The 15,052-nt window shown below is 38.9% G+C and overlaps 2 protein-coding genes across 2 annotated transcripts; both read right to left on the bottom strand.

The window, feature by feature from the left end:
- Nucleotides 1-9,937: 9,937 nt before the first annotated feature.
- Nucleotides 9,938-10,244, bottom strand: DSM5745_04977 (uncharacterized protein; the record flags this gene model as incomplete). Its single annotated transcript, XM_026746993.1, has 2 exons — nt 9,938-10,094; nt 10,177-10,244. The coding sequence occupies 2 exons, from the start codon at nt 10,242-10,244 to the stop codon at nt 9,938-9,940; spliced, it is 225 nt and encodes a 74-aa protein (XP_026604473.1).
- A 1,806-nt stretch (nt 10,245-12,050) lies between these two features.
- Nucleotides 12,051-12,737, bottom strand: DSM5745_04976 (uncharacterized protein; the record flags this gene model as incomplete). Its single annotated transcript, XM_026746992.1, has 3 exons — nt 12,051-12,182; nt 12,278-12,445; nt 12,540-12,737. The coding sequence occupies 3 exons, from the start codon at nt 12,735-12,737 to the stop codon at nt 12,051-12,053; spliced, it is 498 nt and encodes a 165-aa protein (XP_026604472.1).
- Nucleotides 12,738-15,052: the final 2,315 nt, after the last annotated feature.

The raw sequence follows: 15,052 nt of genomic DNA, 5'->3' as shown, positions 1-15,052 counted from the left end.
GGACTTGAGAAGATAGTCATGCAGTTTGACGTGGTATGGTTTTTGGACAATCCCATGGAATGGTGCATCGTATTTGGACTTCAATAGCTGACTGGAAGATAGAAACTGCCCCACAAAGCATGCCAGGCTGCCTCTTGAAAACTCAAAAGCTTTCTGTTCCAAGGTTGCCTCGCAGTAGCTTCTCTAGCCAGGGCGTTCCCGGATTCCGCCCCTGCGGAGAAGACCGTAGGACAGCGGTAGTGAATTCAACGTCCTTCCACCTCCCACCGCATCTCTCTCGCAAGGTGTGCGGCCGAAAGACATCTCCCAACGCATGTCTCCAAGGGGTACATCGCCTGTCTCTGCATGGCCCCGGGGACAGTGGTAAGTGGCAGCACAGCACGGCCTCTCTGCGTGACCTAGTGGACTCCAGCTGAAGCCTCGTAGTTCCTAATGCAAAGAGTCACTACTGCTCCAGCATTGGCCGCTCTAAGTTTAAACAGTCTGGGTGGGTGGGAATCACACCAGACAGCACACATACTCCGGCGCTAGAAGGGCTTATCGGGCTTGGTTGCTGTGTTAGGGACAAGATGAGCGAGATGAGCTTTCACGGGGATGGCACCCAGTTGGTATTGTTGCAGTAGACCAGTGCCTCGGCATGAGGTACTGTTAAGTCTTTCAAGCTTAAAGAACCCGGACGCCGATGGAAGACTGAGCGACTGCATATAGACTCAACAAACACCTTCACGAAGTACACGCGGATAGGTCGAGCTGACATTGCTCTAAATCATGTTATTAAATGCACGATCTAATCTTACTCTCAATTTGTACTTACCTGATAGACGAGAGGAGGTTGCACTGCCAATATTTGGCAGTACACTGTATTCGGAAAAGTGTTATTAGCGATTCTCATCCCCTACCTAGCTTGGAGGGACACTTACAATTGTTATGAGAGATCAGAAACGAAGACGCCGATGGAAGACTGAGCGACTGCATATGAGGATCAGAGAGATGTAAGGTGAACCTTATGATAGGAGAGATGATAATGGTATTTGGAGGAACTGCCTCTGCTAACTAACTAGTATGCTAACATTTCTCTTGGTGCACCTGCGCTAGTCGGCCTCTTTATACCTGTATCTGCCGTCGAGCTTCTTTGTCTTTACTTGTTCGCACAGTGTTTTCGGGATCCTTGAGTCGAACATGTGATCCAGATGAGCAGGCGTAGGTGTGGCTTCTGCCGCATCATCAGAAACAGTGGTTTCTACTCATTCTTTCATGAAAGTGTGATGATACAAGAGAGCTGCGGCGTTCGTTTTCCGGGCTTGGAATCAAGCGTAGATGTTGGAGGTAGCTAGCCGGGAGTCGGAGGATGAGTCATCCGGGTCAGGTGACCCCGCGCCGCCGCCCACTATCTAGTAGCCGCGTTATTTTTAGTTTTTTAGTACTTTTTTAATATTATTAAAGTTCTTTACTTATTAGGTTATGTAGCCCGGTTAGCCACTATTTTATTATTTTTTATTAATTTTTTAATATATATAAAAACCTCTAAGTAAGTTTTATTTTTTATTTTAGTTTAATTTATTTTTTTTATAATTTAAGGCTATATTCACGCGCTAAAGTCACGCCTTTAAATTTTATTAATTAAATTTAAGTTTTACTAATTATTATTTTTATTTATTAGCTATATTATTATTTTAATATATTTACCCTTTTAAAAAATAAAGTTATTAATATTTTTACTATTATTTTTACCCTTATAATTAATAAAGGTACTACTAGCCCTTGGCCTAAGGCATTTACTTAAGCACCTTAAATACTAGTAATATATTATTAAAAAATATTTTATAATAAGATTATTTTATTTTTTACTTAGCTTAATATTTAAAAAGTTATATAACACCTAAAAAGTAAAAAAAATTATAAATAATGGAGCTACACTATTAGTTATTTTTTAATAATATTAAAAATTAATACTATTATTAATAAAACACTTTCCCGCCCTAGGGAGGAGGATAGTAATATTTATAAATAATAAAAAGTAGCTTTTTTATATATTACCTACTAGCTATTTATTTAAATATTTAATAAAATTAATAAGTAAATTTATAATATTTTTAAAACCCTGGAGTTTACTAATAATTTATATAATATTATTATAAAAATAATAAATAGTTAAAATATAATTTAGGCTTAAATAGCTAGTATGCACATGTTTAATATAAAATATAATAATTATACTAATATAATTAATTATATTAATATATTTTAACAAGTAAATAAGGTTTATACCCGCTTAAGTATTAAAATAAGTGTATTTTATTTATTTTTTATTTTTTTTTATAAATTTCCGCGATAATCTCCCGAACTAGGTAAATAATTACTAATATATATTTATTAATAAGTTAATTAAAGGCTACTATTAAATTAATTTTTTAAAGCTTTATAATAATATTATTACTTATATAATTATAGTATTAAAAGTTAGCGCTGTGGTACCTAAAGGTAAACCCTTGCTTAATTTTAATAAAAATAGTAATAAAAATAATAAGAAACTAACTATAAAAAAGTTAAATAAAAATAAAAAAAAGTTTTTTAAGCGCAAGGGCCCTGGTTTAGGATAATTAAAAAAAGTATATTTAAATAAGTTTATTAAGCATAAGAAGCAGTGTATAAATAATAAATATTACATATATTATTATTTTATTAGTTATAAATTAGGTAAGTGTTTTTATTTAGTACTATTTATTTATACTAAAAAATAAAAGCTATTATTACATATTTAGTATTATAAGCTACTAAAAAAAAAGCATTAATATTTAAAAATATAGGTTAAAACACTGCTTTGCAGGCAGCTAATAATTATAACTATAGCTTTATATTTTATATAGCTATTAAAGCTTTAATATTAATTAATTAAAGCTAGATTTTTAACTTTAGTACGGCCCGCTATTTTATAAGTAATTACTTATTATTTTTTATACTTTATAAATACGGGCTGCATAATAAAGCCTATATTTATAAAATTACTAGTATAGGTAATATTATTATTCGCGGTGTTAAAAACACTTATATTTATTTATATTAAGTTAATAAAAGCTTTATTAAGTATTTTTTTAAAGTGTACTTTAATTTAAACCTAAATTTTAACCTTTTATTAATAACCCAAGCGCGAGAGAAAATAGGGATTTAGTGGAGTTTTAAGAATTTTTTTATTTATAATATAAAAATAAATATTATTACTAGATTAATATATATTAAATGTAGAGTTTTTATTATTAATATAGTTTTTTTTAAATATATTTATAAATAAAATATTTGTTAAAGCGCCGGTATTTAATAAAAATAAGTTAAAAATTATTACTAAAGCTATCCGCAAGAATATTATATAAATATATTATTATTTAGGCTACTATAAAGTTCCTAAACTACACAGTGTAATTAATAAAAAAAATATTTTAAAGTTTATATATAATATTTATTATATAATAAACGCTAAGCATAAAGTTTTATAAGAAAAATAATAATAAAATAACCTAAATTATAATAATTTTATATTAATTTAATATATAAATTTTTAAATAATCCTTCTGGTAGGCTTTAATAAATTTAAATATTACTTAGTTATAATAAATAATATAATTACTTTTATTATATAGGTGCTGCTTAAAAATAAACCTAAGGCCTTTATTATAATAATTAACTTTAATAAAAAATTAAAAACTTTAACTAATTGCTATCCGTGTTAGTAATAAATTAATAAGGAATTAAAGTTTTTTTACTTTTTAAATTAAGCTAAAACTAAAGGTATTTAAAGTAAGGTAACACCTTCGTGTATACCTAAGTTAAATAGTAAAGCTAAGTACTTAAAAGGGTATTTTAATAATATTATTTATATAATAATAATTAATAATAGTTTACTAGAGTATTTATGGCCTTTTACTATAAATAATATAACTTACTTAGTAAACTACCTTTTTTACCTAGGACATGTAAATCCTAAGCCACCTATATAAATTTAATAAGAGTATTAGTATATTAAAAATCCTAAGCCTTTAATAAATATATTTAAGGTCTTTAGTTATCACGCCTGGGTTTATATTTTTAAAAAAAATTATATTTAATTAAAGAAAATAATGCCTCGGGCGCGAGTTAAATATTAAATAAAATATAAAAAAAATTATAGTTATATTTAATATGTTTATATATTATTAAAGCGTAAGCTTTATAAATCTTAAGATATTATTATTAATAAAAGCTATATATATAAAAATAATTATATTAATAAATATTTTATAATTATAAATCTTATTAAAAAACCTGTAAATAAGGATCCGGGTGCTATTATTATAGTTATTAATAAGGTAATACTAAAAACTATTTAAATTACTAACTATAAGGTGCTTATAATATATTATTTTAAGCATGTAGCTACCCGTGAGAAGGCAAAGGCTATTAAAATAATTTATTAGTATATTACTTAATAAGAAAAAATACTAATTTATAAAGTTTTAAAGCTAAAAACGCCTTTTAACACGCCTAAAAAATTAAAAAATTAGGCACTTATTACTATAATATATATATAGTAAACTATGCTATTATAAAAAGTAACTTAAAAATAAGCTAATTTTTTAGTTAATACAGCGCGAGAGATTCTTAATAATTTAAGTAAAAATATAAGTTAAATATTATTAAAGTTATTTTTTATACTTATTATTTATTTAACGCCTGCAAAGGGGCTATTAGTTTAACTAATATTTATAAAAAAGTTATTAATTCTTTAAACACCCGCGCAGGAGTTATTTATTATTAAATTTTTTATTTTTATAATACTACTTTTAAGTTTTATTTTAACTCCGGAGGCGCTATATACTTAATACCTAAATTTTAATATTTACTTATAATAGCAAGGTTAAGAATACTTACTAAGTAAGGTTAAAGCCTATATTAAGCAAGAAGCATGGAAGCAAGAGCTATAGCTAGTAAATATAAACTTATAAATTATAAGTAATATAATATGTGAAAAATACTATTAAAAGCTATTTAAAAAAAGTAAAAATATTTAAATAGTTATATATTTTTTAGTTAAATCTTAATAATTTAATGCCACTTAGGTAAAAAAAAACAAAGTTATACTTATATAGTATTATAAATTTAAAGTATTAATGCCTGCTAAGGGGCTATTAGCGCTATTATTATTACTAGTAAACTACTATTTAGGCTATTAATACCATAAGGTAAAATGGCTAGGTAATAAGCAGGCTGTTAATAAGGCTAAGTAGGTTACTAAGCTAGTAAAAAAGTATAAAGCGTAAAAATACATGGTAGGCATAGTATTAAATCTTATTAGTAATAATAAAAATATTAATACTAATAATATTACTATATTAAATAATTATAAGTAAGCTATAAAGTTAAAGTATATAAACTAATAGCTAGTAATAATAAAGTATTAAATTAATAATATTACTAGTATAAAGACTTATAAGGTTATTTACTACTTAAAAGGTATAAAAATTCTTAATAATAAATAGGTATTTATACTTAAAATAAATAAATATAATAAAGTTAAACACTTTAAGGCGCGCTAGGTTATATATAATAATTAATAATAACTAGGTATTAACTTTATAAATAATACTGCTTTAGTTCCTTTAAATATTACTATATAAATATTTTAAATAATAATAGTTATACTTAATAAATATATTAAATAAGTAAATATTATTACTGCTTATCTTCACGCGGTGTTAAAAAATTAAAAAATTTATATATACTAACCTTAAGACCTTGCTAAGGGTAAATTAAGTAATATTTAGCTATTACTTATAGTATTTTATAATTTATGTTAATTAAGCCATTTTTAGTTTAAAAAACTTAAAAAAAAGCTTATTTAAATAAGATTTAAACTATTATTAGTTAAACCCTGTATTTATTATAGGGGATTAGTGTTTATAATAGTTTATATTAATAATTTAATTATTATTAATAATACTAACGTACTTATTAATAAAATCCAGGAGGAACTTAATAAGTTTTTTAATATTAAAATAATTAATAAGCTAGCTAAGTTCCTAGGCTGCGCTGTTACCTGTAATTATAAAAATAAAATAATTTTAATAAGTTAGGAATTATATATTATAAATTTTTTAAAAAAGTTAGGTTTATAAAACTATAATAGCTTTATAATTTTTATAAATTTAATATACTAATTATATTACCGCAAGATTGCTTTAAAAAATATAAAAATTAAGTAAGTAAATATAAAAAATATATTAAAAGCGCCCTTTAAAAAGTATATAATTTTTTATAGCTTATTAAATTAATTAATTACTAAAACTTAACTAAATATAGCTTATGCAGTATTTTATTTATAGTATTATATAAATTTACTATTAAATTATAATTTAAAGGCTATAAAGGGACTCCTTAAATACTTTTAATATATAAAGTTTAACCTTGTTTTAGGCCTTTAACCTAATAAAAAAAAGAAGATTTATATTAACACTTTGCATTAAAATTATAAAAATAAAAAGTTATTTAAGGGCTTTATTATTTACTATATAGGCTTACTAGTTTACTAAAATATAAAAAAGTAAATTATTATTATTTTATTATTTACTATTATAAAATTTATAATATTTAATAAAGTTATTAAAAAAGTACTTTATATTTAAAAGCTTGCCATAGCGCTGGGCATTTAAAAAAAAACCTTTAAATTAATAGTTATTAATATAAATAGCGCTAATAGTATATACATTATTTAAAAAATTAGGTTTAATAATATAATTAAGTAAATTAATAATTAATACTTTTTTATTAAAAACCTTTATAAACAAGGTATTATTATATTTAGCTATATTAATAATAAAAAAAATCTTACTAATAATTTTACTAAGCTACTTAATATAATTAACTTTAATAAATTTTAAAAGGCCCTTAGGCTAGTTAATAAAAATAGCAAGTATTAAAAAATTTAGTATTTTATTTTTTATATATATTAATTTTAAAGTATAGCACGTAATATAACATAAAAATACTTTATATTTAAATTATTATATAAAGCTTATTTTTTTTTTATTTAGGAAATCTTATTAGTTTTATGGCCTTTTACCTAAGGGGCCGTGTTAAAGGTAGCTAGCCAGGAGTTAAAAAATAAGTTATCCGGGTTAGGTAACCCCGCGCCGCCGCCTACTATCTAGTGGCCGCGTTGTTTTTAGTTCCTTAGTACTCTCTTAATACTATCAGAGTTCTTCGCTCATCAGTAGATAGTTACCTGAATCCACTGGACGATATCGCTGAGGCTTATATCTTTAATGCTGAGCACACAGCATAAGTTTCGAACCAGGGAGTTTGTAGGTAGGATATGGGAGAGCTGTGTGTCATTGCTCTGAGCTCTTATGAGACACAAGGGTCACTCGCGCCTAGCTCTTTGGGAGAGAGAGAACCTTTCTGCGTTAAGATATCCGTATTAAAAATACGTATGTTGCTCCCGAGCGTTGTTGCCAACTGCTGATTTATACATTAGTATAATAGCCTTCGCGGTCAACTGAACATTTAGGGGTCCCGGAGATAAGGGTTTTTTTGGGGGAGGGAGGGGGGTGTTGTGCGGTTCAAGAGCCCGTGGATTCTGGATCCCGGATCCCGTAGCAGCGAGCATTTACGGTCAAGCACCCATCCGTCCCCATGTTTCAACCCCTTGTTCCACTGGATTTAGACGTGATTGTGGCAGCAGGGCCACGCGCATACCAAGTAAAGCTGAGCCGTGACAGGGGCGCCTGGCGATGTAATAAAGAGTTATTATAAGAGATTACTAGAATGAAGAGGGGGTTGCGAGAGAAGAATATTGCATTTATGGAAAGTAGGCTGCCTAGTTATTAGCTAGATAGGCGACCAGAAAGCATGGATAGCAGGACATTGATTTGCCAGCTCGTGACGCTCAGGAGCTCCTTCAGACGCTGAGCCAACAACCTTTCTGCCATGTGTTGAAGTACTGCCCTGCGAGGGCTGAATGAAGAGGCAGGTTCGAACTGCGTAGCCTAAGCCCCAACATATTATCAGGTTTTTAACTGGGCTTCGCAGGTGCATAAAACAGATCCGGAGGCCTTGTGCTGCACCCGCCTTTCTTTTCCCCATTCGAATTCCCCATCAGCCAGAGGTAACTCGACACCTTCGTCATCGGTTGCCGGGTAGAACGCGTGATAATAAGCGACGAGAAGCTGAAGATCATAAGCATCACCGGTCATCATTGTACGGACCTAAGGGACACGACGAATTAACTATGAAACGTGCCTATTGTGGAAATTGAAGCTATTCAGAGATCGGGTCGATCTCAGCATGTCATTCTTTTATTGCACATCTGCCATGAAAGTCTGGTGGAATGTAAATTGTCCGTGGGAACTAGACTCTTCCTCCCCATGATGTTAAGGGTAGGAAGACGCATTCACTGATGTGGGCTCACTGTCCAGAGTGGGGTGCTCCCCAGGATTCTCAGGGAAGGGAGACACGTTCGTTAAGGTGGGCTCGTCGTCAGAAGCCATATGTGCACTTTCTGCTAGAGCTGAGCCCTAGTAGTCTGGTTGATGTCTCTGACACAGGGCTCCCTGGGCTTCCAGGGGGGTCGAGGTTGGTCTAGGTCCCCAACGCAATGCTCTGTGGGATAGAAGCAAAAAAAAAACAGACGGAAAATATCCACATGGCCATTTCTAGCAGCGTACACCAACGGTGTGAAGAAGTGTGTTCCCTCGTCAGGGCGCTGTATCCTTGAGTAAGGGTTGATATCCCAGCCCCGTGGTGCATGTTCTGCGGATTCCACCTTCTTCTTTCTTGCCTTTCGAATCCGCAGCCACCTCTTGTTTTGGTGCTGTCTCCATATCTACACCTACGCCCGATCCAAGGAACCCGACACCCCCAGCACCTGTAGCAGGGCTCGCAGTTCATTGCAGCCGATAAAGGATGTGACATATTCTAAAGCCCTTTGATCTTCTCCTCTGCCTTGCGAGTGATTACAAGCCAAGCACGGTTTTCTTCCAGCATCATGGGAGCCGTGGACTGATGGTATGGCTGGGCGTTTTCACAATCCCAAATCTGGAATTCAGTGACTGCCTGCTCTTCAGGAGAAGCAAAGCCAACCGCCAATTTGCCGAGCCGATATATGAGATCCAGTTTCTGGATGGAAATGCCTCGGCGAGACAAAAGTGTTGCTCAAACACCTCTCTTGAAAGCATCCGAACCAGAAACCGCTTTGTAGTTTCCATCGCAGTTGCCCTTGCATGGGCGAGGTGACCACGAAGCTGTGGGCGCACATGTGCATCGAGTGTTCACACCCGAATGATCCCAGGTCCAGAGAAGATGAGCAACCTGGAAAAAAGATGCTGCGGAGCTGCGGGTTGGCAAAGGGGAAGCAGATGCGCAACCACTCACGGAAGCAGGGGTTCTCTATGCCGATTGTCATTGTGAAGAGTTGTTGGAGGAAAGAAGAGGAGGGACAAAGACCGGTAGTTATCTATGGACTTTCGCGGACCCGGTTTTGGTAATGAGGAGAGAGGAAAGACGTAAAGTTTGTCAGAAGCGCCTGCATTCGCACCTGGAATTCAGTGAGTTCTCTGCTGTGTCCGCATATAGGAGAATATCCTCACTATCGACAGTGGTATCTTCCAACGCAAGCTCACGTTGGTGTTTCCCTAGGCCCAGAATTCTCCTTCAAGCTTTGCGGTTATCTCTAAACCCCAAGTTTCTCGGGGCGAAGGCGCCCTCTCTTCAGGCCTGGTGTTGGTAAAGAGGCCCAACGAGTGCGGTGAGGTTCTTCTGTCATGCCTCTACTCCGATTTCATTCCACAGGGACAGGCGAAGCGAGGAGGGCACCTGGTCAGCCAAAACCGTAAAGTTCTGCTTTCAACATCTTCGTCAGGCTGGGCGCGCTCGGCTTCTTCTCTCTCGCGGCGTTCTCGGCGGGCGGCTATTACTTTCTTGGTTCCCTTAAAGGGATCGAGGTTAGAGAAGAGCGGGGCCATGGCCGTGGTCGTCGGCGTGCTGGTTCTTGCGGATAGACGACGACGGTTTGGCCCGTTCCCCTCGCGGGCGCGATGGTATGCGGGCAGCGGCAGGCAGAGGCGGCGCTGTTGACAGTAAGAAATGCAAAATATGCTAGTAGAAGTCAACTCTGTCCGGTGGGCACGGGCTATGGTAGGACTTACTCACCTGAGCTTTTCGACTGGTAACATGCGTTGCATGTCAGCAGCCGCGCAGTATCGGGAGATGAATGCCATTGCTGGCTGCTGTTAAAAGTATAGTAATAACTGTATCTTCCGTGGTGAATCTCGTTTTTAATATCCGATTCTTTGAAGTGTACAGCAATGTCCACCCAAAGGCAGCCATCCTCCCGGGCTTGGTTGCAAAGATCGCAGATAAATTAGCGGATCAAGATCAACCATTGCCTTTTCTGACCTTTCTTGCCTAGTTTGGCCTGGCAGTTTCCACAATTCGGTGGTTTCCGGTTCCGTTGTCAAGGATTTCAATTATCCTTGTGGCAAGTCTGACATAGCCCAGATGTCTCTATCCATGTGTGTGGATTAAGCGTGCGACAAAACACGTTCTCTGTTGAATGTTGATTTTAAGGGCCTTCAATGCCAGAATAGCAGTTACGACACTTGTGCCCTCCTGGGTGCAATTCCCACTGCCATGCAATGGTTGATGACGTTTGGCACTCAATGGGCAGCAAAACAAAGCCGTTAGGTAAGACAGACATGACAGGTGCGTCACGTCGGAATGTATGTCAGCTTGATGGTTAAGCGTCGATCGTCATAATTTCTTCCTTCTAGAACACGGCGTCGGTGTTGTAACTAACGTTGAGCAGGTCCTTAAGGTTAGGGTTACCCCCGAGCTTCCCATCCTTCGCCTTGACCCACCCAAAGTGCGTATTCCGGCCCGCCACGAGGAATGGTGGCTTTGTCAAAGCGTTCACCTTGTAAAGCTTCCAGAAGTCTCCGGTGGTCCTGAGGGAGGAGATGGGTTAGGTAGTCTTTGATTGAAAGGATGCTGGAAAGCGAGAAGGGGAAGGGGCTCACAGGACCCAACCTCATTGATAATAGCCATCGCCGTTCCTTCATACGAGGAAGGACGTCGATCGTGTTATTTTCTAGCTGGGTCGTGGCGTACGATTGGCGTAGTGGCTCTAGAAGCATGACCTGAGCACAACCCTTGCATAGGGGGATCTAGTTGCCAAGTTAGATATTTATGAATATCATCTTAGACATCGAGCAGACCATCGAGGATAAGATTTAGCTTAGGAACATAACCACTGATCCATGGATGCAATGGCACAACCTCGCCGTCCAGCGGGTCCCCCATGATGGCTTTGGCGACTGCAGTCTCTCGAGGGGTGAAGTTTTTCAGGAGGTTTTTTCTTTTCGGATGAACTCGCCGTGATCAGTCCACTCGGTGGCCCCCGTGTCATCAGCCAGGAGCCTAGGGAAGCCACCGTAGGGCCGCCAACCAATATACCCCTACCATGCTGTTGCAGGTTCTCGATGACTTTGCTCCACGAACAAGAAGCCCAACACCCCCATTACCACACCACATCACGGACCCAGGACAGGTTCAGAGGTTCCGCTGCCGGGCCTTTTGTCTATCTTTATAAAGCGTGGGCGGCCGCGAGCTGAGACCATTTACCTCCTTCTGCCATCTCTAGTGTTCCGTGATCATCACATGCAGAGACCGCAACGTACCATGGGAGGATGGGCGATTCGAACCATTAGCCTAGTGCAGGGTACCAGCTGGCCCAGAAGCCTACCAAGGTTCCTGCGTGAACGCGAGCCCAGGTACAGAGAGTGCTGCAGTCAGGCCCGAGTCTGAGCACTCGAGTGGTCCCATCCCATATCTGGAGAGGGCATTAAACTCCTTGTTAGGATAGTTGGAGAAGTGGCACAAAGCCATACTCCGTGAACAGGTTCTCATTGGAAAGACGACAATAAGGTATTTCAAGGGTGCTTGGAGGAGAGAAAGAAGTTTGGTGGAGGGGAGAAGTGCCTAAGCTTACTTGCTTGTATTATGGTTGCTGGAGGCCTATAATGTGCTTATAACGTGGCATTGACACCTCTGGAACCTTGCTTGCCAGCCATGTTGATGTGAATGCCACGCTTGCGCGCCTGCTCGCTAGGGGACTGTGTAGTCGTGCGCCCTGCACCTAGCCCTGGGTATTCAGGAGACTACAGGCCCGAAGGCTGAGAGAACACTCTTTAGCGGAGTCAGCAATCAATATTCTCATGAATGCAAAGTGTAGAATACTACTGCAAAGTCGTACAGGAACGAGTGCAGTACTTGGCGCGGACGCGGACGATGCGAGTTGCCCATCCATGTTGATCTCCGGCTGTCCAGGTACTCGGATGACAATGTCTGCGTCTTCAGATTTGATGTCAGTGACATACGCCTTGATGAGCATTTTCTCAATGGCTTCCTCATTGCCATATTCCTTGAGGCCGTCGTCAGTCGGCTGGCTTTACCTTTCCTGCAAAAAAGACAGTGGGTTAAATCGGAATGCACAAAACGTCCAGGGAATGGGATACCTGTTTGACACGCTCGTTGGATAGACCGGTACCCGTGCGACCCTGGTAGTCAATTATATCCAAGGACCACTTCCGATCCACGTTATAAGCGGTGTAAAGGTCTGCTTGATCCGGAAGCCACATGCACGCCAGGGGTCCAGCAACACCCAATCGCGCCTGGGGATGTCCTTGTGGTCGCGGGCCGGTGACATTGGTCATCATGCACTCGCGTAGGATGGTGAGCCATCTCATAGACAAGGCAAAGGCATATGGCTGGAGATGTGAAAAGATCATGACCTCCTTGCCCACCCATTTCATAGCACGTAGTCGCTCAAAGGCTTCCTTTCCCTTCTCCTCTAGGCAACCTGTCCTGATCAGACTCGTTTTCAGGTATGACTCGGTATTTGGACACGCCGGTCCAGCCAGGCGTAATCGGTTCTTCATGCGGAACGATGATCATCAACTCCTTTGCCTCAAACGGTTCCCCAAGGGCAGTCTCATGGTGTGCAGCGATCCTGGAAAACCAGACAGTCAGCGTACTGACAACAAACTGGATTCCCCGGGGCAAAGAGGGCGCACATGAGAGAGTTGCACAACGGCTACCATAAAAGGGGTGTTCAATCATTGACGTCCCCGCTCTGCATGTCAAGGCCCTACAGCCTGGGAGGTGGTGGAGGCCGGGGGGGCCAGTCGACCGTCGCCACGGCAGCGTTGTAGTCTTGAGGTCGACGCGTGTCCCCTTCTCGAGAAGACGGCATTGATTGCCCTGGGGTGTATGCGAGCGTCAAATCCAATTTGCTTCAGGCACTCGAAGACCGCAATCTTCGGTGTTTTCCTCATCTATCTCATTGTCTTCCTCTGGTTCTCGGGCGAAGCCCAATCGGTCGAGGAAAAGCGGTGCTTCGTGCAGCATCATTGGTAGCTTTTCGAGTCACCCACGCGGGTCCTCGGTCTGCCCTATGTCACGTTAGCAACGGAAGGTTGGTATACCCAGAGGCAGAAAAAGATAGCGCAGGTACTCACGGATTCGGGCGCAACGGCCCAGCGAGGTTGTCTACCAAGGCTTTATGCTAAAGCCAACCCGGACGCAGTTGATAGCGTTAGGATTGGAAAGGAAGGGCACATGCACGTGGCCAGTTGGAAGCAATGCCAGCATCGAAGTACTACTCTTGTTGTGAGCTCGGTTTGTGGGACTATACTAGGGCTTACTTGAGACGCAATCAGAGAGCGAAAGACCTGTAGGGCAGATAGGGTAGGTCTACGACATCATCGAGGAACTACATCAGATAGCTGGACTACATAAGGCATATCATATGCCATTAGGGCTATGACGTTCATAAACCTATGAAGACTGACTTAGCCAGGACCAGAACGGAGGCCCCGGTCCAAAGCCGGAGAGAAGAGATGCGTACGAAAGATCGAGCAGAGAGTCCAGCGCGGGAATCGACGAGATATTTATACCCCGTGGGCTTGGGGCAGGGGTGAAGAGCCCAGCCCTCACGCGGCACCTTCTCAGTTACAGGACACCACGTTCACGGCTGTATTCATCCAATTGGTGAACTTTGCTCGTCGAGTCACCATCTCAAGGCAATGTGACTATCGCTTGACTGTTTATTGTGACTGGCAACGAGGCCAGTGTTTTTGGGCAGGGTAATCACCGGAAGGTTGTCCATGCTGCCTCAACGTCCTGGCACTTGCAGCCTCCAGTATCATCAAGACGCCACTCGATGCCCAGGCAAGGCTTCTCTCTCCGTCCGAGTTCTACGTAGAACTACGGTATCTGCAAACTGACGTCCATTTGCTGAGCCTGAGAAACGATGACAACCTCGCCGTCTCAGACAGAGACAGAGAGCCGGGTTCAATTGGATGCAGAGCGGCCTAGAAATGACTTCAATGTTCTTTCACATCCAAGGCCACTGTTCCGCGCGGCCAATGGACGTACTTCAATTTCCGTCTCGAGCAATCTATTATCGAGGTGACCGCGTACGTGTCTCTAACGCTTCCTTCCTCGACATCTTCACAGGGCTTGCCAAATTCAGCCCATCCCGACCTCAGTTCCTCTTGAGAATGCAATTTAAGTGACTTGACAAGTTAATGCCCGCAGTCAAGTCACCATGTGAGCGCGTTGACCTCTTCCCAGGCTAGCATCTAGTGACGAAGACCACGCAAGCATCAAACGTCACCTCGCCTCGCCTCGCTTTCTCCAGACCAGTGACGGACAAATGCACAGCCACTGTCAATAGAGAAAGCATATGCTGCTTGTGACTTCTCGCAAACAAGGCAACGTCAACTGAAGCTTCACCTCGAGGCCCATCTTTTGCAGGCTTTCGCTGGTCGGAACCCGGGTCCTTCTCTGCCAAGGGAAGGGTTGCTACGGGTAAGAGACCATGGACAGGACGAAGCCGCTAAGCCGAGAGACGGTGTTGGCGTGTAACTCCACGGTTGGGGGCAAGATGTAGTACCTAGAGAGGATGCCGTAGTGACTGGTGTCAGGAAGAACCGCGAAGCAGCACTTTCATCGTAGATAGAAGCTG

The sequence above is a fragment of the Aspergillus mulundensis genome (genome assembly GCF_003369625.1).
Source record: "Aspergillus mulundensis strain DSM 5745 chromosome Unknown scaffold_4, whole genome shotgun sequence".
NCBI lineage: Eukaryota > Fungi > Ascomycota > Eurotiomycetes > Eurotiales > Aspergillaceae > Aspergillus > Aspergillus mulundensis.
The sequence above is the reverse complement of the archived record's forward strand: the minus strand, read 5'-3'. Positions and strand labels throughout refer to the sequence as shown.